We start from the raw sequence: 24,565 nt of genomic DNA, 5'->3' as shown, positions 1-24,565 counted from the left end.
CCCCCCCCGTATGTAGAGGTTTACCATTCAACGCTGCGGCCCCGGGTTCGACTCTGACCTGCGGCTCTTTGCTGCATGTCATTCCCCGTCTCTCTCCTTTCATTTCTTCAGCTGTCCTCTCAATAAAGGCCTAAAAATTGCTCCGTTGCTGCCAGAAATTCTGACGGATGTCTGTTACCGTGGGCTTACTTCATGTCTGCGTTCTAACCTCCGGTGGATTCACGAGGACTATGGGTACCTGGTCCTCAGATCTCTGCAGGGTAAATCCAGACAGCTAGCTAGACTATCTGTCCTATCTGAGGACTATGGGTACCTGGTCCTCAGACCTCTGCAGGGTAAATCCAGACCGCTAGCTAGACTATCTGTCCAATCTGAGGACTATGGGTACCTGGTCCTCAGACCTCTGCAGGGTAAATCCAGACCGCTAGCTAGACTATCTGTCCAATCTGAGGACTATGGGTACCTGGTCCTCAGATCTCTGCAGGGTAAATCCAGACAGCTAGCTAGACTATCTGTCCAATCTGAGGACTATGGGTACCTGGTCCTCAGATCTCTGCAGGGTAAATCCAGACAGCTAGCTAGACTATCTGTCCAATCTGAGTTTTCTCTCACACGACTAAAACAACTTTTGAACGTACACACGTTCCACCAAAACAAGATCCTTCTAGAGGCTATTTTGCAGAGTCACCGTGGCTCCGCTCAAGGTGATTGTGATTGGTTTTAAGAAATGCCGATAAACCAGAGCGGTTTTTCTCCCATCCCAGAATGCTGTGTGGACTATCCAGACCTTCCTCCCCAGCGCTGTGGAGGAAGGTCTGGCAAAGAAAGACTAGGGCAGATAAGCTTAGCTTATCATAAAGTCTGTATATGGGAAAACAGCCAATTGTCGTTTTTTACAATTTTTACATGTTTAAAAAACAAAACGCGATATGAGTGAGAGTTGGTTGCTGATTGGCTGATTTATTCCTCGTTTCCACAGCGTGGTACGGCTCTGCTCGACTGGACTCGCTGTTTTAGTTCCAGTAATTTTCTGTTGTCCCTTGGTTCAGAGGTCGTCGGGGCTAATAATTAAAAGTTTGAAAAGAAAAATAATGTCTAGAGGCGTGAGATAAAATAAAGAAGAGGTGAGCTTACCAGAGTGCAATGCTAAATCTGCTGCTTTCTTATTTAAACTGACAGATAAAAGTAAAAGTCAACGGTTATCCTGAAAGGGGAAATTCATCTTGTGTTACACGTCTCCTCAAAAGAAAAAGATCTCTTCTAACTTTATCAGAAAGTGAATAGCATATGTCCCAATTTACTGAACTATTCCTTTAAATTAACTATGTAAAGCAACATTTATCTGACTTATCTTGTTCTTAAGCACAATTTTGGATCATATTGAATCTTCCAGTGTAACAGTGTATTATATAATACATGACGTGACTAACGATTGAAGTCTTTGTAAATACTAATCAGAGGCTTCCTTCTGATAAATGTGTACACAGTGCCATGAAACAAAAGATAGCTTTTATGTGTACTACACTTTATTTTTCTGCCCTGTTGATAAGATTGACATTGTATAAGGAGAAAAAAAAAAGCCCATTTGTGTACTTTAAAACATTGTGTACTTTCTAAGTGATGCGTCTAATTATTAGTGTAAGGTTTTATATATGTAACTATTACAGACACTATGTAGAAGTGGTTTCAAAAGTATTTTACAGCTGTTGACGTGTTGTAAAATGTCACTGTTTTCTATGTACTGTATCCTCCTGAACAGTCCAATAGAAATACCAAGAAAACAAGCTTGTGCTCATGTTTTTGTTTTTTTCACTCTAGCAGCAGCTGTGGAAGAAGCCTTTGAGGTAATTTAGATCAGAATTATTTAAACCTCTTATGAAACAAATAGAAATCTGATTTAGTGAAATAATCCTGATAAGAAACGGACGTAAAATCACAAGAAGTACAAGTAATTAAACTGTATCCTGTAATGCAGACTAACGGTCCTCCTTTAGTAAGAAATGCTGAACACAAACAAACAACTTTTGTGAATTTTATTAAGAAAACAAAACCATTGGACATGATAAAAACCAAAGCACTACTGATGGAATAAATAAGTCAAACCAAACCGTAAATCTGTACAAGATTTAAAGTTAAAAAAAATGGTCCCTAGAAAAAAAAGAAATACATACAGGATTTTATATCTCACTTTTTCTTTTCTTTTTTTAAACACACAGTTATGAGCAAACTATAAGCAATCGGCTCAATCAGGTGAAAGCTACAACATAAGTGAGATCTTTTGTTTTTAAACTGAGTGTACATAATGCTGTTTATAACTGTTAATGTCAATACAATAGCATTTTAAGTTCCAGCGCTGCTGGACTGGGAATGAGGTATATGCTAATCCATCCTCTAAACTGAGACAAGTATTTTTTTTTAATTTCTTTTCTCTCCATCCATGTGAATGTTGATTTGTTGAAATCTGATCATGTAATTCTTATAGCCCCTGTTACGTCATGAAGTCATTGGTTTGCAGAGTTTCAATCGATTCCAATCCGTATTCACGAGTAAATATTAATGAAACTAAATCTTACGTGTGTGAGGTTGAACATTAGAGGTCACAGGTCTGAATCCGCACTATGTAGAGTTCAAGTAAATTGCACAGATCTGCACAAAAACCGAGAGCTTGATGCCACACGTGTATAGATTTAGCCAAAAGACAGCACCTTGAAGGAGGATTAGAACCAATGCTTCAGCTGGAGGACGGGACCCCTCCGCCAAAGATAAGTAGTGACACACAGAAGAGAAGTGATTAAATACAAGTCATGGCAGACCTGACAGGAAAACCAGTCCCTGTAACTGGTCCGGTTCTACTTTCGAGGGAGGGAGAAAGAGAAATACTCCCCCCTGAAGTCGACCCAGACCAGCGACCGGAGACTCTGAATTATGAGGTTTGCAAATGTTAAAATGTTCAGAAGATGAAACTAAGGTTCTTCTGGGTAGTGTTCAAATTCCAGTTTTAAAGGGACAGTTCCACATTTTGGTGGGGGAGAACTTGATACCATTTTCATGTCAGTACAGAAAATATGAAGCTGCTGCTAGGTGATAGTTAGCTTAGCATCAAGCCTGGAAACTGCAAAGCCGGTTCTCACTAATTAGCATTTTTAATGTTGCTCTGGTCCAAGAAAAAATCCGGCACATAACGGTGTAAAAAAGCCGCAACTTGTCTTTTTTTGTTTTACACTAACTAAGCAACGTGTTAATAAGTGAGCTAAATTGCCCTACCAAAACCTCTAAAGCTCACTAATTAAAACATGAAATCTAATCCGTCTAAAAACAAATAGAAGCTGTTTTATGGGGGGGTTCCAGGCTAAGTGGTTCTAGTCTTTATGCTATGCTAAATTAAGCTAACCGTCTCCTGGCTCCAGCTTCACAGTCAACATACAGATTCATCCTCTCATCCAACTCTCGCTAAGAGAGTAAATAGTTCCCAAAATGTCAAACAATTCCTTCAAATAAAAAAAAAGTGTTGTAGTTCAGTATACATATTGGAACAGACTAATTAGTGATGATTATAAGGCATAAATAAACAATAACATGGCACCAAAGTTGTAATCCAAAACCTGCTTGACCTAAAACGTGTATTTAATCGTGGCAACTCAAGGCACACCTTCATGATCTACGCTACCTACGCCGTCTTCACTACTTCTCCAAGAGTTTGTCTTGAGCAGTACCATCTTCTTCTTCTACAAAACCACAAACTAACACAATTAAAAAAAAAAAAAAAAAAAAAAAAAGTGAATGGAGAACTTTTCATGGATAGAGGAAAAAAAGACTTCACTACAGCAGCAAATCTATCTGTGATCGATTGTGACATACCATAACAGTGCATTGACCCTCCTGAGAAAAAATCCTAAACATTTCCTAAACAAATATCGAACATTAGTCTAACAGGAGGCGGATCGGGAGGATTGAAGTGACGTGCTCTTAGGGTGGAGGTTCCCCCCCGCAGCCGCTGGTCTGAGACCAGGTTACCCTCTCTGGGCTAAACCATTAGCAGTAAAACGTTTTGTTTTTTTAAAAAAGCGGTCTCAGAGCAGCGCCCGGTGATCAACCTCGTCCTAATCTCAGATCCCCAGTGTTAACTCTTTTTAGTCACAGATGCAGGTCAGTGTTTGTCGCCTGGCCTGGCGGGGGGGCGGGGGCGGGGGCGGGGGTGGCGGTGGAGGTGGCGGTGGCGGTGGCGGGGCTCGGCTGACGGCGCCGCCCCTGGTCATGGAAGGGACTGCAGGCCGGGTTCGGAGCTTCTCTTGGCATTCGTGAAAAAAGTGTAGAACCGGAAGGAAGCACGGAGGGGACCAGTGAATAGAGGTAATATCCATTCTCCCTCTGTGGCAGAGGAGTGTTAGGGCAGAGGTGGGAAACGGGGGGGGAGAACAGACGTCCATTCTCCCTTTGGTATTGAGAAGGGGAAGTGGGGTAGTGAGAGGAGAGCCGGTGCATCCATTAGCCCTAAATCATCTAGAGTTAATGGAGGGAGGAGGAGGAGAGGAAGGAGGAGAGGGAGGACTCAGCCCCAAACATTTAACTCTCTTCAAAGTCCTGGGACGAGGACTCGGATTTGCTTTTCTTGCTGGGCGGGGCCTCCTCCTCTAGGTCCTGCAAGAAAAAATTAACACATGGAAATCTTTGAAATCACATGCACTTCTCCTGTGAAAACGAGTCCGCAGTATTTTCATTCTTTTAAACCCTCAAGGAGATAGATAGATAGACAGATATAGATAGACAGATAGATCATATGACAGATAACAATATAGAATATCGATAGACAGATATAGATATAGATATAGATAGACAGATATAGATATAGATAGACAGATATAGATATAGACAGATAGACAGATATAGATAGACAGATAGATATAGATATAGACAGATAGACAGATATAGATATAGATATAGATAGACAGATATAGATATAGATAGACAGATATAGATATAGACAGATAGACAGATATAGATATATAAGGATATCTATATTTTCAAGACAAACTATCTACTGACTCTGGTTTCTGCAAAGTTCATCAAGTTCAATTTAAGACTTTTTAAAACACCTTTTTAATCCCACACAAAATCCAATTGAATACACATTTAACTGTGATATTGTTCAGTGTATGAAAGTATGCATCTTTTTTTTTTTTAAGTCACTTTAACAACAACAACAACTTCTGCATCACACAGAGATGTCATTTTGTTTTTGGGGTTGTATTTCACTGTTTGAGTTTGTTTCCATTTCTTGTTCCACTCATACTGCGTGATTTTAATTGTAATATTTCAGAACTGAACAAAGACTTTTTAATAAGGTTACATCCTCTTTGTGGAAGCTAACTGGGGGTTCAAAGCAAACAAAGTATTCCTACGTCACAACATCAGAATCAGAAATACTTTATTGATCCCCAAAGGTAAACTCTGTGTTGCAGTTGCACAAATAGTAGAAATATAAACGGAAGAAATATAAGGAGTGTGGATATTTACATAGTTAAAGGAATATTATGATACAGTATTTACATAATAAACATAATTAAGGAGTTGCAATGGTGAAAAGTAATAATAATAATAATAATAATATAATATAATAATAATATAATAATAATAGTAGCAGTTGAGTATCGCACACATGGACACATGAAACTGAGAGTACCTGCATGGCTAGATTTCATTAAATATATTAGAAAATGTGTGTTGTGTGTGTGTGTGTGTGTGGGGGGGGGGTTCTCGTTAAGTGGCAGAACTGACTTTTAAATATCCGAACTTGGACAACCAAACTGATCTGTCATGGGTTTAAGACGTGATCGTACCTGAGTGGCTTTGCTGTCTGTGGAGTCCTTCTCCCCCGAGGACAGGCTGTCTCTCTTGGCACTTTGTCCTCTCTCTGAGGTCTCTGATGAAGGTGTGGTCTTACCTGAGGATTATAACACAGCAACACGTCAGAACAGGAGCACATTTCTTCATCTGGCAGTAAACATAGGACTGAACAGTGGCCATCCGAGGCGATGCGTTGTAGCTGCAGACGCGTGTTTTCTGACCCGTTAACGCCACAGCGTGGCCGTGGGAGGTAACTGCACGCCTGTTTCACCCAGCTGAGACTTCAGTGTGAAGAGGGACTGATGCGTCTGCGTAAAATCTACGACGTGCACCTCTTCAAAACTCTAACTACACGTCGCTTGGCTGTGACTTGTTAGCATTGCACACACACACACACACACACACACACACACACACACACACACACACATACCCGTTTTTATTACCTCGTGGGATCCAATGACAGGCAGCAGCCTGATGGGATCCACCCTTTCTATAGGGTCTAGAAACATGATTTTAACTGCTAAATTTTTTATAATTTTTTGTTAACACAAAAATCACTTCAAATATCAAACACTCTCAAATAAATTTTAGACCTGAATTTTGTTCCCCCCTGGGGACTAGACCTGAGTTTTTGTCCGTCCTGGGGACCAGTCATGTTATGTGTATTGGCAAACAATCAACAGCACTGTTGGGCTCTACACAATACATGACAAGCATTCTGTTAGATGGAAACCACACATTAGAGTAGATTCTTTCATATCCAAACTTTAAACAAGCTGATTTCACTGGTATGCTTTGTTTTACTGTCCGTTTACTTAGTATGATTGAACACATAGCTAATCAAATCATTTCTAAATTAAATACTGGTTGTCATCAGCTCCAATGACAAACACGAGACCTGCTTTACAAAGCTGCTTTTACTGTATGATGTTTTTTAACATATTTTCACAAAATCTTCAAACAGCATTTGCATTTATTTACTTTTTTATTAACCCAGTCACACCCTACAAGACTCGTTCTGCCTCTAATTGAACTTTACAAGAAGCTAAACTTTGGAAAGCCCAAATGTGGTGAAGGACCAGGAAGCCGGTGTGTTGCTGTATTAAGACTTCACCAGTAGCACTTACAAAGAGATCATGTGATGTTAAAACTCGTCCCCCCCCTGTTCCTGCCGCTCGTGGGAAGATGCATGAAGGATTACTGGAAGACGGCACTTGTTCTTGTGTGTTGGTACATGCAACTCTTTGCATTTGTTGTGACTTTTTTTATTCTACATTTATCTTTGGAACCAAGCAAACCAGTCTTTCGGCTACTGTCTCTGCTCCACTGAGGACAACTGTCTCTTTCCTCTGCTTCTCTGAAACAATCTGTCCAAAAATCACCTAGTTGGTTGCATCAGCACCAAAGTCCAGAGCCCAGATGGTGTGTCAGCCCTGTAAGGAATACTTTCCTCGCTAAATGACCATTTGTATATCAATAACTCTGGTGGAATCGGCAAAGTAAACTGTGTTGTTGTCTGCTCAGTTCCTATCAAACTTTACTATTTATGACACTTCAGCTATGAGAAGCTGCACAGGTGCACTACTCATGAGTGAGAAGGGCTGAAAACGGCATTGATGTAGGAAGCACAGAGCTTACAACTGGATGGTGAGACTTGGACGTAGCGTCAAGATTATATCTTAGCTCGCGAGCATAAAGAAGACCAATTTATATTTCACAAGCGTGGATATTACTCTTCATGCCCTAATTCACCAATGGAGAGTTGTAAAGGTAGCTATTAGTACGAAACCAAACGGGGAGAGGCAAAGAATGGCTCCTGTGTATAAAACAAGGCAGGAAGCACCCAGAGCAGGCACAATATGCATAAGAACGTTTGCTTTATGAGCACTGGAGGGAAACACGCTCTAAAAGGTCACTTATCATTAAGTATATAAGTATATAAGGACAGAAAAACAGGTATTCTGCCTGGACACCAACTCTGGGCTTCCTGTAACCATAGCTGTCAACCAATGGGTAGACTAGGGAGCTCCATGTGGGGGGGAGAGGGCCTTGAAAGTGACTAATCACAAGAGGGTCAGCGCTGATTCTATGCAACACGTAGTGAGTAACACGATATACAAATTGGAATTTTGCAAGTGAAGTATTTAGTACACTTTATTGTAGCGTGGGCATATTGACAGTACCACTGTGAAGTCCATCTACACATCAGATACAGTTTAGCCAATCATGACTAACGGATCTTTGACAGAGAAGTCGCCGCTAAACTCAGCCTGTACGGCCGTGGAAGGAGACAGACATCTTGTTATTTGTAAGTGCTTCTGGTGAGGTCTTACTACCGGCAACACACTCCGATTTCCCATGTACTTTACCAGATTGGACTTCTGCCAATGACCAACTCCTCTTCTTTGAGGTTTCTATAGAAACAGACAAAAAAGACAGTTAGGGACATAGTAAGGTGATGTTAAAGATTATTTAATAACCATTGATAATTAGCAAATGTTTAACTTTTACATATCCTAAAAGTGAATATTCTGCACCAAGTCAAAGCCTGTAAAAAATAAAAACAGCCTGGTAACCTAATTTTCTGTAGTGTCAGATTTACTGACTAATGTGTGAAATGTTAAGCTGTCGCTGCTTAGTGGCTGACAACAGAAACGAATAACACAAGCACTGACTACATTTACAGGGATTAAAATGAATTTATTTTTTTACTTTTAAGGTACAAGAAAATGCAAACAGCGGAGTAAAGGGGGGATTGCTGGGGCATTCTAGGAGGTTCAGGGCTTAGCCCGGACCTAGAACCCTAATTTATCTAAACTGAAGCAATGCCAAACAGGACTGGCGTGCCCCGCTCGTTAAGAGCCAGTGCATGATTATTTTAGCTGCCCATTTTGTAGATCTGGGTAAATAGAACCAACATTTGACCTAATCTAAACTGGTCTGGCAACCCAAAGGCCAAACACTTCATTTCCTGTATCTGGTGAATTGCTATTTTAACTTGTTTTGAATCAATGATGCTGGAAAATATTCTATGTAAAGGGACACAAGATTACAATCCACATATAAAACATAATGGAAATATTGCAGTAATATTCTCAGGCCTACATATTGCTTTAACTATGTATCTCCTTTTGATTTTCTAATTATATGTGTGCCAGCACACTAATAAAACCGAAACTATGGCAAAAATACAAGAACACAAAAGCATCACAATCCACAGCATGTGCAAACACAGAGCATCAATTACTGAAAGCACAATGAAATAAGGCAACTTATGATTTTGGGGGTTGACATAGGCTATATAATATATATATATATATAGTCGGTTTCACAATTGTCAGTCAACTTTTCAAATACATTCGGGGCTGACGCCGCATCTGGCCTACACTCACACATAGAGCTCACAACGGTCATTCGCTAAAACGTTCAACAGACTGGCCGGCCGTATCAGCTGTCTTGATTGCGCACTTTAATCCAAAAACCTTCTTTAGTCCTCCAGTGTTTTAAGCGAGTCTAATGAGACGAGCTGTCACTGATTGAGACACAGGAAGTTCTCAAAAACACTTGTCTGTAAACATTAAACATCACAAAGTCACAGTCATTCAACAGAACCTATTTGTAATTGTCTTACAAAAAAAAAAGTGATAAAGATACAGCCCCCCCTCACCCCCATTTTTCTCATTGGATTTGCATCAATCTCCAATATGGCATTCTAAAAGCAATTAACGGAAATCCATCGTAGCAGTGGGAGTTTAATCCCTGAATTTACTTATCCCTTAGTTCCCAGGTTATCAACTGTTGTGTTGTCTCTCAGTGGCAGATACCACGCTTACAGAGTCAGGTAACACACGGCCAGTACCTAACGTTACTGTCAAGGAACAGACAAAACTACTGCTGAGTCAATTTAAAATGTGCTACTCAGTTTTCAACTACCCAAGGTGATTTTTACTACTAAAGAACTACTTATGTACTTCTTCTTAGAAAACCAAAGGTCACACGCTGTGGGTATAATTAGCAGAAGGCTAAACTATTAGCACCATTTTCTCTCAATCTCTGAAATGAGGGTGCCCGTTTTATTCATATAAAAAACTTGAGTTCATGTTAATGTAACTATCTAGAGCCTTGAATATCAATATGTCATCAAGGGCTTACAAAGAAAACGGGACTGTCATTCTTCTAAAAAAAATCTAAAATTACAGCTATACAACAGATGGGATCATAATCCAGATGGCAATAATTGAAATTTACTAGTTCTCTTACAGGTTAGTGTATGGAAGGAGGGGTGAGGGAGGAGCTCTAAGAACAGCAAGACGGCATAAGTTTATGAAATAATGTTTTAAGGTCCTGTCAAAAATATAATGAGAATATCAATGCAAAAATGGACAGTTAACTGCCAATAAATACTTATTGGCTGCTTTGTCAGTTATCTGTGTATTATTCGCCCCTGTTATGACTGATAGTTTATCATCTTGAGAATAACACTCATAAAAACTAACTACAAACATATTTTTTAAAACAGGACCTAAATTATTAAAGATTGTTGGGTCTATATTCCACTGCATTTACTGTATGAAATACCTGTTTGGGGCCACATCTGTCGTTTTTATTTAGTGGATAATTTTACACAAAATTAGCTGCACATTTGGAGCAACAGTAGGCACATCTAGTGTTACTGAAGGAATGGTTAGACCAGGAGTCCCAGTCTCTCTCATCTTAACCGCTGATGGGATCTCTACCTTGTAGCAACATTCTTACTTCTGAATATATCGTATCACAGCAATCAGACTAAACAAAAACATCTCAGCAGCAAAAACGCTGCAGTCTGAAGGTCTGAACACTCCCAACTGAGCTTTCACCTTCCAACTCCTAGTGTTTAGTAGTTGTGTGTGACAAAGGTACTTACCAAGCAAGGCGTGTGTGAGTCAGGTGTCATGGCTTCAGTCTGTGGGTTACCTGTGGAAGCAGGTTCAACACTACCAGGCTCATCAGAGATCCGCTGTCCTCTGTTGGATCTTGAGGTTTCTATAAGAAGAATAAATAGTTTATGAAATGAAAACAATGTAGGTTTCCACTGTGGAAAACCAGGAAAAGCAGATATGGAGAAAGAAAATTCTGCAAATACTCCACCCACACTATTATAAATCATTATCCACTGTACAACAATTAACCAACGGTCACCTAATCTGAGAATGCAAACTAGACCGTCAGAAGAACATCCCAATGCTGTAGGTGAAGCAGTCAGCAGGGCTCTACTTCAGTTCCTGGCATCTTTGTAGTTCTCAGCAGAGCTGCTGCATGTCAGAGTGTGTTCTAGTGGTGTGTGTGGTCACTTTGAGAACGGCCTTTAGGTACTAGACTGGATTCCATACTTGCCAATCACCAAATGTGAGCATTGAGGGAAAAAGTATCATTTTCCAGACTATTTTAACATCCTTTAGTTTGTATAAATAATGTTAGTGATTATGTTTAATCAGGAATACTTATGTTCATCCCTTAAGGAGAAAGGAGAATTATTATGTTACTCGTGATCTCCATAAATATGCGAATACTTTGATTGAAACCCCCCCAAAACTGAATCGGTGCAGACAACACTGAGTAGCTACAGCTACGTGCGCAAGCTTCAACTGAGCTAAAACGGAAATTAACGGGGCAAGTTTTAGAGCCTTTGTGCCTCTTAACAGACACACAATGCAATTAATATGTCTGTACAACATAAACAATGTCTGTACAACATAAACAATTAATATGTTTGTACAACATGAACAATGCCCTTACGTAACATCCAGATACGTGTTCAAAACAGACATTGTTTAAAAAAAGTCAAATTTATGGCAATGAAATGAGCAGTGAATCAGATAAATAGGGTTTTTCCCTATAATCTTGGCTGTTGTCTATTCTTCATAGTGCATATATTTTTAAAAGTTGTCTATCTCCCCTTAATCATGCTACTGGGTTACTGTTGACCTAATTTCCCAAAGAGCTAAAGATCTAAAGAGCCAGGGCCCTACCCTCCTACACCCCATTTTCTTTATTAAAAACTAAAACATTGAATAGACAGGTGAATTTTAATGTTTGTATGAATATTATATTACACTATTGTATCACATTTAAAATTCCACCTTATTACCTGGCGTTGGTGTTGTAGGTACTCCATGTTCCAGGATAAAGATGCATTATGAGGCCCCTCAGGCGTTGGAAGCGTTCCTTCAGCCTGACATAGGCTGCACTCTACCTGCAGGTGGTCAAACACAAACAGTTCATGTAACGTCTGCATCCCATTGTTCTTTACATCATTTCATATGTCTAATTTGAAGGGTGCCAGTAGCCGCTCTACAGTTAAATTTCATTGGTAAAAAATAACAAGGTATGTTTGCAGCTTGTGGAGATTACAAAATGTCATGCTTAAACCTATACAGAAAAAATCTCCCTTTCTTAAGAGATGGTAATAGAGATGATAAATTAGGCTTGAATGAGTTTAGGACTCTTATGAGTTGTTACCTGCAGTTAACTAACAGGTTAAATGTGACCATGTACAAAACAGACAGCACTGCAGATGTTGATGAATGATGAAAGCAGAGATCTTTACAGAGGCAATGCCTCCTCAGATTTAAAATATCAGCAACCAGACTGAAACTTAACACAAAGCAGCCTGTAGAAGTCTAATAAGTCTGTTTCCACCACTTCACATTTGACTGTTACATTCAGAACATGTTGCACTGAGTCGTCTACATAGCCCAGTCGTATACCACAGCATCAAATATTAACCCTAGTGAACCCTCGGTGTCTACATCTAATAGTGTAACTTATAAAAGTTGAGACCAGCCAAGTAACAGCAGCAAAAAGCATTACAAAACAAAAACATGATGAAATACTAGCTTAAAAGTTTAAAATTTGCTATGCTAACACTGTAACACTAGCCCGTGAGAAGCTAACTAGCTATTGTTAGCACTGGCAAACCATGCTAGCTAATATTAAATGAGCTGCAAAAGATAGACTGCAAACACGTTAACCACAGTGCTTAGTCTAATTAATAATGACTAAAACAGTGTTACATTACTTACCAAACGTTAGTTTCCCTCCGTTTCTTCATCCATTAGTGTCTGTAGCTCCGTCTGTCTGTGCTGCTGCCAGTGTGTGCTCTGCTCGTTCCTACTAACTGCACGAGCAGGTGGAGCCGCCCACTCAGCCACTCAGGCACCGTGTGGGTGGGGGATGGGCACAGGTGAGGTGGGGACCGGGGGAGTCAGGAACAGTGTGTTCTAAGGATCGGCAGCTGAATCCCGGTGACTGGGACAGGAGGGAGGCAGGCCCAGGGTACGCTGGGGACCGGGGCAGTCAGGAAAGGTGTATTCCTCCCTTACCTCTTTGATTCACTGTGGGCTGGGTAGCAATCTATTTTATGGTATTGCTAAATTGTGTTTCACTAAATTATAATTGTATCCAAAAAGAAAAATAGTTGTATACACTTTAAATATCCTTAATTTTAGAGTTAATGGTTTTGCCAGAGTTTACATTTAGAAATTTTGAATTGAGCGGTGTTGCATTCAGGCCCTGTTTTCTTATCAATTAAAGCTTTAAACCATAGTAACTATTCATTACCTTATACCCAAAAGCCTCAAACAAAACTAATAAACTGATAGCTGGTGACACGAACGGAAGCCGTTCATCTCGCTGCCATGACGGAAATGTTCATTAATGTGCATTGTCCTAATCAAATAAATAAATAAATTAAAATAAATGACACAGAGCAGATTTTAAAATCAGCTATGTATTTCCACTATACTTAAAATATGCTCAGCACTTTTCCTTGATGCCAGACAACGTTTACAATGAGGAACTGACACCGTTATCTCTGCTTTCTTCAAAGCCAATAGACCTTTTGACAAAAACTGTAATTTTACATCAACAAAACATAGTCTCTAATCTCTGCCTCAATCGTTAGTTTTTTTTATGTGGGCTTTCTAACATGTTAAGCAAAGTAATGTGGTTATCTGTGCTAGCTGCTGGTAAAGGATAACGTGTCCTGTGCTGTGCTCCATAGCAAATGCCTTGATATGTGCAGGCAATCAGCCTGGAGGGCCTATTTTATGTGGATATCACTATTATTTAAATATTAAATAGAATGTGACTATAACTGTCATATTGCAAGACTGTCACCGTAACCACCACCTCTTTCTGTCATATTACAGTCTAATTGAGTCTGACCAACGTTACCTGAGACATACAGGCTGTTCATGTTGTTGCTACTGTCAGTTATACTGCTGCACCAGAACACTGCTCGGGTCGTAAAGTCGGTGCTGGGGTATAGGATCGGTGGGGTTTCTGGTTTGGGCAATGGGCGCAAGGCAGCTGCACAGGGAGGTACTGGGACGAGGAGCAGGCCCGTGAGACACCATGGAGCTTGCCCTTATTGACTGCTGCTCCTAAACAGTGACATTGAGGTTGCAAAGTTTAACAACCAGGAGTCTGTGCATGACAGAGAGGACAAAATCTGGAGAAATAAAACTAAAACTGTGAAAAATCTTGAACTAGAGTTATAGTATAGAAACTTGCAGCTAGCTGACAGCAGCTACATGTACCTGTCTCTATCAGCTAACGAATGTTAGCCACTAAGTTACTGGATGCAACTTGCAAGTAAGGTTATTGCTGGCATTAACAGATTTATTACAAATAAATCTCACTGCGAGAGAAAGAGAACCAATAAAAGTGTGACTTCCACCAGTAGGCTCCAGTACAGGCAGGCTGTGTACAGCAACCAAGTTTACTGATCAGGAGGGACACCGCTCTCTCTTACTGGTGTTAGTGGAGCAGACTGAGCAATTAAATGGGCATTGCAAGCTTAGAACCCAGCACAGTTCCACTGTACCATTTCTAGCAATGCTAACGTAATCCTCAGTTTGCATAGGCTAAGAGAACACTGCTAACTGCAGACTCACTTTGTATAGGCTAACAGAGCACTGCTAACTGCTGCCTCACTTTGTATAGGCTAACAGAGCACTGCTAACTGCAGCCTCACTTTGTATAGGCTAACAGAGCACTGCTAACTGCAGCCTCACTTTTATAGGCTAACAGCGCACTGTTAACTGCAGACTCACTTTGTATAGGCTAACAGAGCACTGCTAACTGCTGCCTCACTTTGTATAGGCTAACAGAGCACTGCTAACTGCTGCCTCACTTTGTATAGGCTAACAGAGCACTGCTAACTGCAGCCTCACTTTTATAGGCTAACAGCGCACTGTTAACTGCAGACTCACTTTGTATAGGCTAACAGAGCACTGCTAACTGCAGCCTCACTTTGTATAGCCTAACAGAGCACTGCTAACTGCAGACTCACTTTGTATAGGCTAACAGAGCACTGCTAACTGCAGCCTCACTTTGTATAGCCTAACAGAGCACTGCTAACTGCAGACTCACTTTGTAGAGGCTAACAGAGCACTGCTAACTGCAGAATCCCTTTGTATAGCCTAACAGAGCACTGCTAACTGCAGACTCACTTTGTAGAGGCTAACAGAGCACTGCTAACTGCAGAATCCCTTTGTATAGCCTAACAGAGCACTGCTAACTGCAGACTCACTTTGTATAGGCTAACAGAGCACTGCTAACTGCAGAATCCCTTTGTATAGCCTAACAGAGCACTGCTAACTGCAGACTCACTTTGTAGAGGCTAACAGAGCACTACTAACTGCAGAATCCTTTGTATAGCCTAACAGAGCACTGCTAACTGCAGACTCACTTTGTATAGGCTAACAGAGCACTGCTAACTGCAGAATCCCTTTGTATAGGCTAACAGAGCACTGCTAACTGCAGACTCACTTTGTATAGGCTAACAGAGCACTGCTAACTGCATAATCCCTTTGTATAGGCTAACAGAGCACTGCTTAATGCAAACTTACTTTGTATAGGCTAACAGAGCACTGCTAACTACAGACTCACTTTGTATAGGCTAACAGAGCACTGCTAACTGCATAATCCCTTTGTATAGGCTAACAGAGCACTGCTTAATGCAAACTTACTTTGTATAGGCTAACAGAGCACTGCAACCTGCAGACTCATTTGTATAGGCTAACAGAGCACTGCAACCTGCAGACTCATTTTGTATAGGCTAAGAGAGCACTGTTAACTTAGCAGCCCCAGTTATTGTTTTTTCAGTGAGATCAATCAGTCAGTACTGGTATATTATGTCCTCCAGTTTCTTTCCCTCGGCTCTCAGATTACAGAGTTTCCTGGTGGACAGAAAGCTTTTCTTGTTGCTAAAGTAACTGTAAACTCTAGCTACCATCAGCTAGTTAGCTCAGTTAGCCATGCTGCCAGGATTGAGAGGTTGAAGCACCGGGGGAATGTTGGTGTTTTCCCTGCTAGCACATCCCGGTCGGAGGAAGAGGTTGTTAGGGCCAGGGCATGGGGGAAAAAATGCTGGTGCAGAGAAAGAAACACTCATGTCATGCCAGAACCAGAGCCATGCATGCAAGCATCAGAACCGGGTTCAGAAGCCTCTCAGACGTCATGGCAGAGACTGGGAGACAGAAGAGAAGACACTGAGAAAGCTAAGAAGACAAACGGAGAGAGTGACCAAGCAAGGGTATATCTCTGACTATTTTATTGTTGTCGTTATATTATTCTGCTGACAGTCTGTGAGTTGGGCCTCTTACTGTTGGACTAGTAAGAATTATATGCTGGTTTATGGTTCTGTTGTTCACTTGCTTTAGGTTTGGATTGAAATATTGGCTTAAGATATTAAGCATGACAAATAGTATATTATGTTGTTGTTATTATGTATACAAAATATAACATATCATATAATAATATTGCTGTACATGTACAGATACAAGGAATATATGCTTAGCATTTAACCCATTCTAACTAGTTAGGAGTAGTTTGCAGCCGTAGTCTGCAGTCCCTCCTTACCCTGCCATCAGGCTGTGGCATTGGGACAAACCATGCGGGGGCCACACTGCTGTGAAAGGGCCACACTGCTGGGAAAGGGCCACACTGCTGGGAAAGGGCCCTGAACGTCATTTATCAGAGTTTGGTTGGTCACCCTCTCCGTGACAGTCTGATCTGATCCATATCTTTATAATGGAGTAAACTGGAGATAATTGTTGCTAACTGAACTTTCAGTTTGAGTGGCCGTATCTATTAACTATATTTATGCTCTCAAGCTCAAATAAAATCTCACTATTTAATAAATTGGCTGTAAAAGTTTCAAACTACATTTCAGAGATGAGTGAAAGACAGGAATCTGCTCAGATGAGATCTTGATGAGTGCAACATAAACATGTTTATTTAAAGCAGCTGCGTCAATTGGAATTAGGATCCCTAAATACGAATTAAAACACTTAAAATAAAGTGTTATTACAAAATAAATGAACAAGACTTACCTTAAGATAACCTTATTGTAATATGATTTAAGTTGAGATTATAATAACATGTGACCTCTGTAGGACCAGCTAAGGTTGCAGGGTTAAGGTGTAACCCACATTTCTGCTCCGGGTAACACCGATCAGGTTGGCATCGGCTCAACCAGAGTCCACACACGTAGGGTGTCTCTTCCATCATCTTAGCTGTGGAACTGATTTTTAAATGTGCAAATGGCACTGGTCACCAAAATGAAACATTGGTTCATTTTAGTTATTATACCGTACACTTAACCAGTGTCCAGTATTTACAATGGTAAAATGTTTTTGATTTTGCTCTCCTTTGAATTTCCTGGTAATGTATCAATTATAGAGAAAAATAAATACTGAATAAAAATAAAACAATAAACACATATGTGTATGTATACACATATGTGTAAGTAAACAAATATATAATAGTAATACCATATTAGAAATAATTGTTTATACTTAAAATTATGAATTGATATGCTTAGTGTTTTTTCAAAGAATAAAGCCTAAATACATATGTATATATGTATATATATATACACACATGTGTACACAAACAAATATAAAATAGTATCATATTAAAAATAATTTTTCATAATTATAATTATTAATTGATATGTTTATAGTGTTTTTTTCAAAGAATAAAACCTTTTTCAAAGGACGTTTGATGATTAAATGGTATTTTGGTAAAACAAATTTAATAACATTAAAGTTCTGATCACATTAAAGTGAATAGACCAAAGATATTCACAAAAATATGAGTCTTATATGATATACACACTTATACACTTTGTCAGGTGAAAGACCCCACCAGTGCAGTTTCACACACTGTAATACCCCCTCTGACCACTAGGGCACACACACTTTGTGTGAAAATCTGACCGATGGGGACCATTTTTTTTTTTCAAGAAAATTGCACCAGGGCTATCAGCAGGCTGTTTTCTATTGATTCCAATGCTTGTGCCTCTGGGGACCGGGTTTCGGTCCCCACGGGAAAAACCTGGTCCCCATGGGGTGAGTCATATGTCAGGTCAGGGACCCCACAGGATATATAAGACGAGTGCACACAACACCCACACAACACACACACACACACACACACCACACACACACAAACACACACACACACACACACACACACACACACACACAACACACACACACACAAACACCACACACAACACACACACCACACACAACACCACACACACACACACACAACACACACAACACCACACACACACAACACACACAAACACACACACACACACACACAACACACACACCACACACACACACAGAGGGAGGGGTAACTTTTCCTGCTACAGATTTCCCCCCGTGGTCAGAAAGAACAGGGGAGACATTTTGATTTGCTCACTATGGCTCTAGAGTCACTACACGCTCCGAAGTTAATCGCTTTAACACACACACCATCTAAAACACACACACGCACGCACGCACGCACGCACGCACGCACGCACGCACATCCCATCCTGTGTTGTCTAAAGTTATAAGACTCTGTTGCCCCCGGTAGCATGTTCCTCTGTGAGGAACACTACATTAGCTGCAGGCCAAGTCTACTTCATTACATAATTCCTAACTAAGATCATCTCACACTCAAAACGCACGTTCATGTAACGAAATGCCTCGCAATCTTTGGGCGCACTCACAGCATTTCAGCGTCATTTCTTTTCAATTTAATCTCCGGCTCCGCCCCAGTCCTGTTGATTTCGATGCTCTATTCCGTCCCTAAGACGTTGTCAACAGTGAAACTGACTCCCGTACCGCGGGAACACCGTGACCAGCGGCAGTCCCGAAAAATTGTCACCCTCTGGTACAGACGTACCCGCGGCGTCAGACTTATCGCAGAAGCATAAATCGGCCTTAAGAAAGTAATCAAAGATCAAACTGGATACAAATAAAATTTCAAATTAGATCCTGAAGCAATTAGTACTTAAACTATCTGAAAACTGTCAATCTACCGTAAAAACTGTAAACTGCCCCATTTGCTGTGTTTCATGATTTTATTTGCTACACTGTTTTGACTATTTTAAGAGATGAGGATTGATTTGGGTTTAGAGGAGCGGCAGTTAGCTGAAGCCAAAGCCAGGGAGGAGAACTCAAGGTACGCTTCCCAGTTCACTTTGAGTCTGTGTAGAAAAAACATTCTAACTTTTCTTATATTCCCCGTCCAGGTCCAGGTGTGAAAGGGGCTTTTGGTGAGGGGGACAGAGACGCTGTTGAGGTTGTATTTAACTATGAGGAAGCGGTCTTTCTTCCTTCTTTGTGTGATGTCTGTGGTCCTGACAGAGACTAGATTAGGGTGGGAAAAACAAAAACAGGAAATGGCTCCAACTGATGAGCCGTACTGCCACACTACCCCCAGCTAGCTGTCTGCTGAGTTAGACAGAACGACGGTGTGTGTGTGTGTGTGTGTGTGTGTGTGTGTGTGTGTGTGTGTGTGTGAGGGTCTGACCCCTCTTGCTGTCCGGGCTCTGGTCGGTCTTGGCCTCGCTGCTCTCGCGGTGAGACGTGGCGGCGGGCTCGGGGGTCGGGCTGGTGCTACAACTGTTTTCCTGTTTCACCGGGGACGAGTCGGCGATGGAGCTCTGGTTGCTGTTGTCATCTAGAAAGGAAGGAGAGACGGAGTCACTTTAGTTGTATTTGGGGGTTTTTGGGGGGCTTTTCTGCCTTTAATTTTTGACAGGACAGTTAGGTGAGAAAGGGGGGGAAGACATGCAGGAAATCGCCACAGCTCGGACTCGAACCCTAGACCTCTGCGTCAAGGCACAAAGCTCAGTGCATGTGCGCCTGCTGCACCACTGAACCAACCCCGCCACACTTCAGTTGTTGTTTATTCATTGTGGGATTGTCGAACATTGATCTCATACACAAAACATACCCTTTTTTATCATGTTGTATTCCATTAAATGAATTTGTGTTACATTAGTGTGAACATTTTGCATAAAAAGACAAATTTAACACTTTTAAGTGCAACATCTTCCGGTATTTCTAAGTGAAGGATGTGGCTGCATTTAGAAAATAAAGGAGTCCCTGGAGGATTTCTCTCCCTGTAGAGTGTCTAAAATACAAGTCTGGTGTTATTCTATACCGTCCTCACCGTCAACAAATCGCACGAAAAGACCAAAACCAACAGTGAATGTTCAATGAAGCTTGTGTGTGTGTGTGTGTGTGTGTGTGTGTGTGTGTGTGTGGTGTGTGTGTGGTGTGTTTTACAGCTGGATGTCTATTTACTACTGTTAGTTTGACAGAAATTAATTATTGAAGTCAGGAATAACTGAGCCTTAAAATATACATATAATTATAATTTTACGTTTTTAAAGGTTTATGTCTTTAATAGGAACCGATGGGCTTGTGGCAGAGAGTCTCAGACAGAGTAGAGAGGTCTTAAAGACTTGATTTGAAAATAAGAAATATACACAATGTCGCCCGCCGTGTCTGTTAAAAGCTGCTGTAGGTAGGATTGTTAAGATCCAAGACTTTTTGAACATCAACAACTTCTCGGGTCCCCCCCCCCCTTTCCTAAAGCCCAAAACAGTCTCCTAAGCCCTCCCCCAAAAAGGGGTAATAAATACATGTGCATGAGCAATGATTGACACCCAGTTAGACACGCCCCCTGGCCCTGATTGGTGCATCTAAACAGGGAGCGGTGGATTTTGGCAAATCGCACTACAAACTGTAGGTGGCGCCTTTTTTTTTTTAATTACCTGCTTCATGTTCATGCAAATTTGACATGAAGTTAGTTTGCTAAGGGTTACCGACTGCAGCTTTAAGACTCTCCGTACGTACCGTGCATGTCCATCATCCCCGGAGACGAGCTGTTCTCTGGAGTCGTCAACTCTGAGCCGTATTTCTCATCTTTACCCTTCTTCTTATTTTTGTTCTTCTACAATGAGAGAAAAAGTACAATGTTCAAGCACAACATTTAACATGTGATACTGCGATGTACGAGCCAACAAAAACAAAATCGGTGGAGTGTAGGAAGTGTCACTGGGGACAAAGAAGAGTTTGCCCTTGAAATTAAAAGGCCAAAGTTTTTCTTTTGTCTTCAGCATTTTCATATAAAGCACCTGTTAAAAAACATTAGGTGACGTTGCGTGTTTTCGGGTTTAACATTTAACATCCCTTAAAGAGGCTGAACTCACGTCGTCTGATTTGGGCTCCGTCACTGGCACCCACTTGTAGATGCGAAGGGACGTGTCTCCGACCGTCACCCATTTCTTCTCCCTGTGAAGGAGCAAAAAAAAAAAAAACAGCTGAGTCCAAGGCTCAGAGTCCCCAAACCGTTTAGACACCGGGACGCAGCTCCCTGGCACCAAGAACTGTAGTAACTCTATAAATGAAGCTGTCTGAATATTACAAAAAAAACAAGGTTATTAAAGTTATACCAGTTTAGAAAGGTACTGCAACCACTTGTTTTTTAAGTACACATTTAGTCTTAAGAATGTCAGACAATAGTTAAAAATGCCCATCTCAATTTCCCAGAGCCAATTATTACACCGTGAAACTATCAGATCCCCCCCCCCCCCAACCCAAACATATTAATCCTTGTCTTGTCCTCCCGGGTCAAAATGATTAACACTTTTTTTTTTACCCTTTTTGACATTTTCAATGTATCCTTTATATATTTTTTTATTTCACATACACCACTTTACTACCACTAGTTTCACAGAACCTTTTGAAATCCATGGTCAATAACCCTCATTTATATAGAATTACACCCAATGTTTGAGTTAATAAAGCAGAAATTATGAATTATTTTGACTAATGTATCTCGAGTGCATGAGTTTGGTCAGGATACTGATTTGAAACCATTTCAAGTTTCACCCAAAATTCATTGAAAGTGATTAATTGTATTTGCAAAGAGCGTTGCATGGAATCCAGCATTTTTTGTGGTAATTTGGTTAAAAAGTGCCATACTTCTGATACAGACATTTTTAAAAAGGGGTCAAATTTGACCGAGGACAACAGGAGGGTTAAAAGGTTTTAAATGATTTGTTTGTTTTTTATAGAGAAGAACTGCAAATTATCCTCTTTTTTTTTTTTTTTAAAGAGGCTGGAGCTGCTAAGAAATTGGCATTTCTGCTAAATAAATGACTTAATATCTGTCTGTGAATGGAAACATTGTGGTTAACACAGCAGGGAACATATGTTAATAGTAATAAAAAGAGACTCTAAAATCACTACTGAATCCCAAAGGATCTCAATGCAGTTACACTGCAGCAGAGCCAATACTTTTACAGACATCATCTTGGGCTTTAGGGATGTTTTCTGACATGTTATAAACCAAATTGAGTAATTGAGTAGATCACAGGGGCATTACCCATGATTATGAAAATAATTGTTAGCTGCAGCCCTAAAAAAATGTTAGAAATTAGTAAAGAAATGTCACAATTTCCCAAAGCTTAATTTAATATGTTAATATGTCTTATTTGTCCTGGTATGTTTGCGTAACTGTTACCTAGTTGCCAATTATTTTTTATGTTGATCTAATAATCAATGAATTAACTTACTGCTCAATTGATTGATTAATTGTTTGGTCAATAAAATGTAAGACTGATTGCTTAATCTCGAAGCAGTGGAAGTATTCAGTTACTTAAGTTAAAGTCCTGCATTGGAAATATTTGCTAAAAGGTATTTTCAAGTATCAAAGTACTCAAATGAGTAAAATCCTCTGTGTTACTATTAAATATGATATTGTATCACTGCTATGTCAATAATGTGAAAGTAGCATTTAGTCGGTTGGGATGAGGCAAACAACACTTTATATTTCATATATAATATAATATTCATTAAATATTTATATTTGTCAATGCATTTATGCAATCTGGAAAGAAACTAACGTTACAGCTGTTAAATGTAGAAAAGTGAAATTTAAGTATAAAGTAGTATGAAATGGAAATACAGTTAGTATAGTAAAGTAGTAAGTAAAGTTAGTTAGCAAGTAAAGTACAATTATTTTAAAACTGACAGTGCTTGAGTAACATGAAGTAACTTTCTGGTACAGCAAAAGAAACCAAAAACACCCGAAATAAATAATTAAAATTAATAAAATGGTATATTTGTAGTTTTTAGTATTCAGTATCACAATGGGTTTTCTTTTTAATAAAAAAAATATGTTTTTAAAAAACCGTTAAATTAACGTTATTTTTCAAACCACCAACTTCTACTACTTTGACCTGGGGACGTTTGATTTGAACTACCTAAAAAATAAATTAAAAAAAAAACGCCACATAAACTTTTCCACCGGGCGGGGTTACACATCTAAATTCCACTAAAACAACATACTCCCGACATAACCGAGTGTATATTTGAACGGTGTGTGTGTGTGAAAGAGCCGTTGAGTTACCGTTGAGACTGAGTCACTACGTGTTCAGCCATGCACTGTTAGCCTACTTCCCTCTCCCCACCCCCACCGAGCCCTCTTCTCTACCGGACCCAAAGGGTGACTCAAAGCGCTTAATTTAAAACTCCAGACGGACTAAACTACTCCGACTCAAGAGCGCCGTCGTCAAATTGTTTCCTAGTCAACAGTTATCGGAGGTTTCGGTCCGAAAAACCACCACCAACCGCCGCCTGAGCTTCAAGCTCCAACAGCAATGGCTTCGTGTGACTGCATCGAAATGGCTTCTGGGTTTTTCCGTTAAGAGAAAAAGAGAGAACATGTTGTTATGTCTGGTGTTAAAAAAGCAGCCAGACGTCGGGGACGGGCTGAGGCGGTGCACAGCACTAGTGCGCCCCGGTGCACCTGAGCTGCAAGTACATCTGCCGTGAATCCCCGTTCAAAAATCATCCTTTTCTTTCAATTTCATCACTCACTCCGTCTCCTTCCCTCTCCTCCCCCAACAAGCCGAAGCCTTTCTCGTGTTAGATAACGAAGCCCGTTTTTTTTTCTTCTCCTTTCCCTCTTACCATTTTCGTACTTTCTCAATAGCGGCCATGACCCTTTTGATGTCATCTTTCGCCCTGCTCCGGGTCTCAGCTCGGACTGACCTGCCCGACATTGCCGCGGTGGGTATAATATTTTTAAAGCTCGCCGGCAGTTCAGACACAATGCAAACAGTAGAGCGCACAGAGAAGCTACTGCGCCTGCGCGGGCTGATGGAGCAGAGGGAGTGGGGGCTGGCTGCAGCTGCACTATGAAGACAGATCTGTGTCCCTGCTGTGAGCCGGAGAACAAAGAGGCTGCGGCCAATAAAACTGCTAAAAACTACGAGAAGTTTGGTGTAAACGTGGGGATCTGCCTGTAGAGAAGTGGGGGACGAAGTACTCAGATCTTTTACAATACTACTTATTTAAGCAGTATTACTGGG

The 24,565-nt window shown here is 40.5% G+C and overlaps 1 protein-coding gene across 1 annotated transcript; it reads right to left on the bottom strand.

Annotated features, from left to right (window-relative positions):
• Positions 1 to 2,194: 2,194 nt before the first annotated feature.
• On the bottom strand, positions 2,195 to 24,354 carry bcl7a (BAF chromatin remodeling complex subunit BCL7A). Its single transcript, XM_032539213.1, has 6 exons — positions 24,165 to 24,354; positions 21,398 to 21,479; positions 21,042 to 21,138; positions 19,708 to 19,857; positions 5,838 to 5,941; positions 2,195 to 4,638 (listed from the first exon to the last, which is right to left on the bottom strand). Exons 1-6 carry the CDS (start codon positions 24,254 to 24,256, stop codon positions 4,564 to 4,566), a joined length of 600 nt encoding a protein of 199 aa, XP_032395104.1. The 5' UTR covers positions 24,257 to 24,354; the 3' UTR covers positions 2,195 to 4,563.
• Positions 24,355 to 24,565: the final 211 nt, after the last annotated feature.

This window comes from Etheostoma spectabile, chromosome 16 (genome assembly GCF_008692095.1).
Source record: "Etheostoma spectabile isolate EspeVRDwgs_2016 chromosome 16, UIUC_Espe_1.0, whole genome shotgun sequence".
Classification (NCBI taxonomy): Eukaryota; Metazoa; Chordata; class Actinopteri; order Perciformes; family Percidae; genus Etheostoma; species Etheostoma spectabile.
Note: the sequence above shows the minus strand (reverse complement) of the source record. Positions and strands in the feature narration are given on the sequence as shown.

What these genes read in the sequence shown, in the direction of transcription:
- bcl7a (XM_032539213.1), bottom strand. Translation starts at nt 24,256, where the DNA reads ATGTCGGGCAGGTCAGTCCGAGCTGAGACCCGGAGCAGGGCGAAAGAT. An exon ending in GGGGATGATGGACATGCACG is followed by an intron (nt 19,858 to 21,041) that starts GTACGTACGGAG and finishes CTTCCTTTCTAG; the next exon opens with ATGACAACAGCAACCAGAGC. An exon ending in CAGACAGCAAAGCCACTCAG is followed by an intron (nt 4,639 to 5,837) that starts GTACGATCACGT and finishes TTTTTCTTGCAG; the next exon opens with GACCTAGAGGAGGAGGCCCC.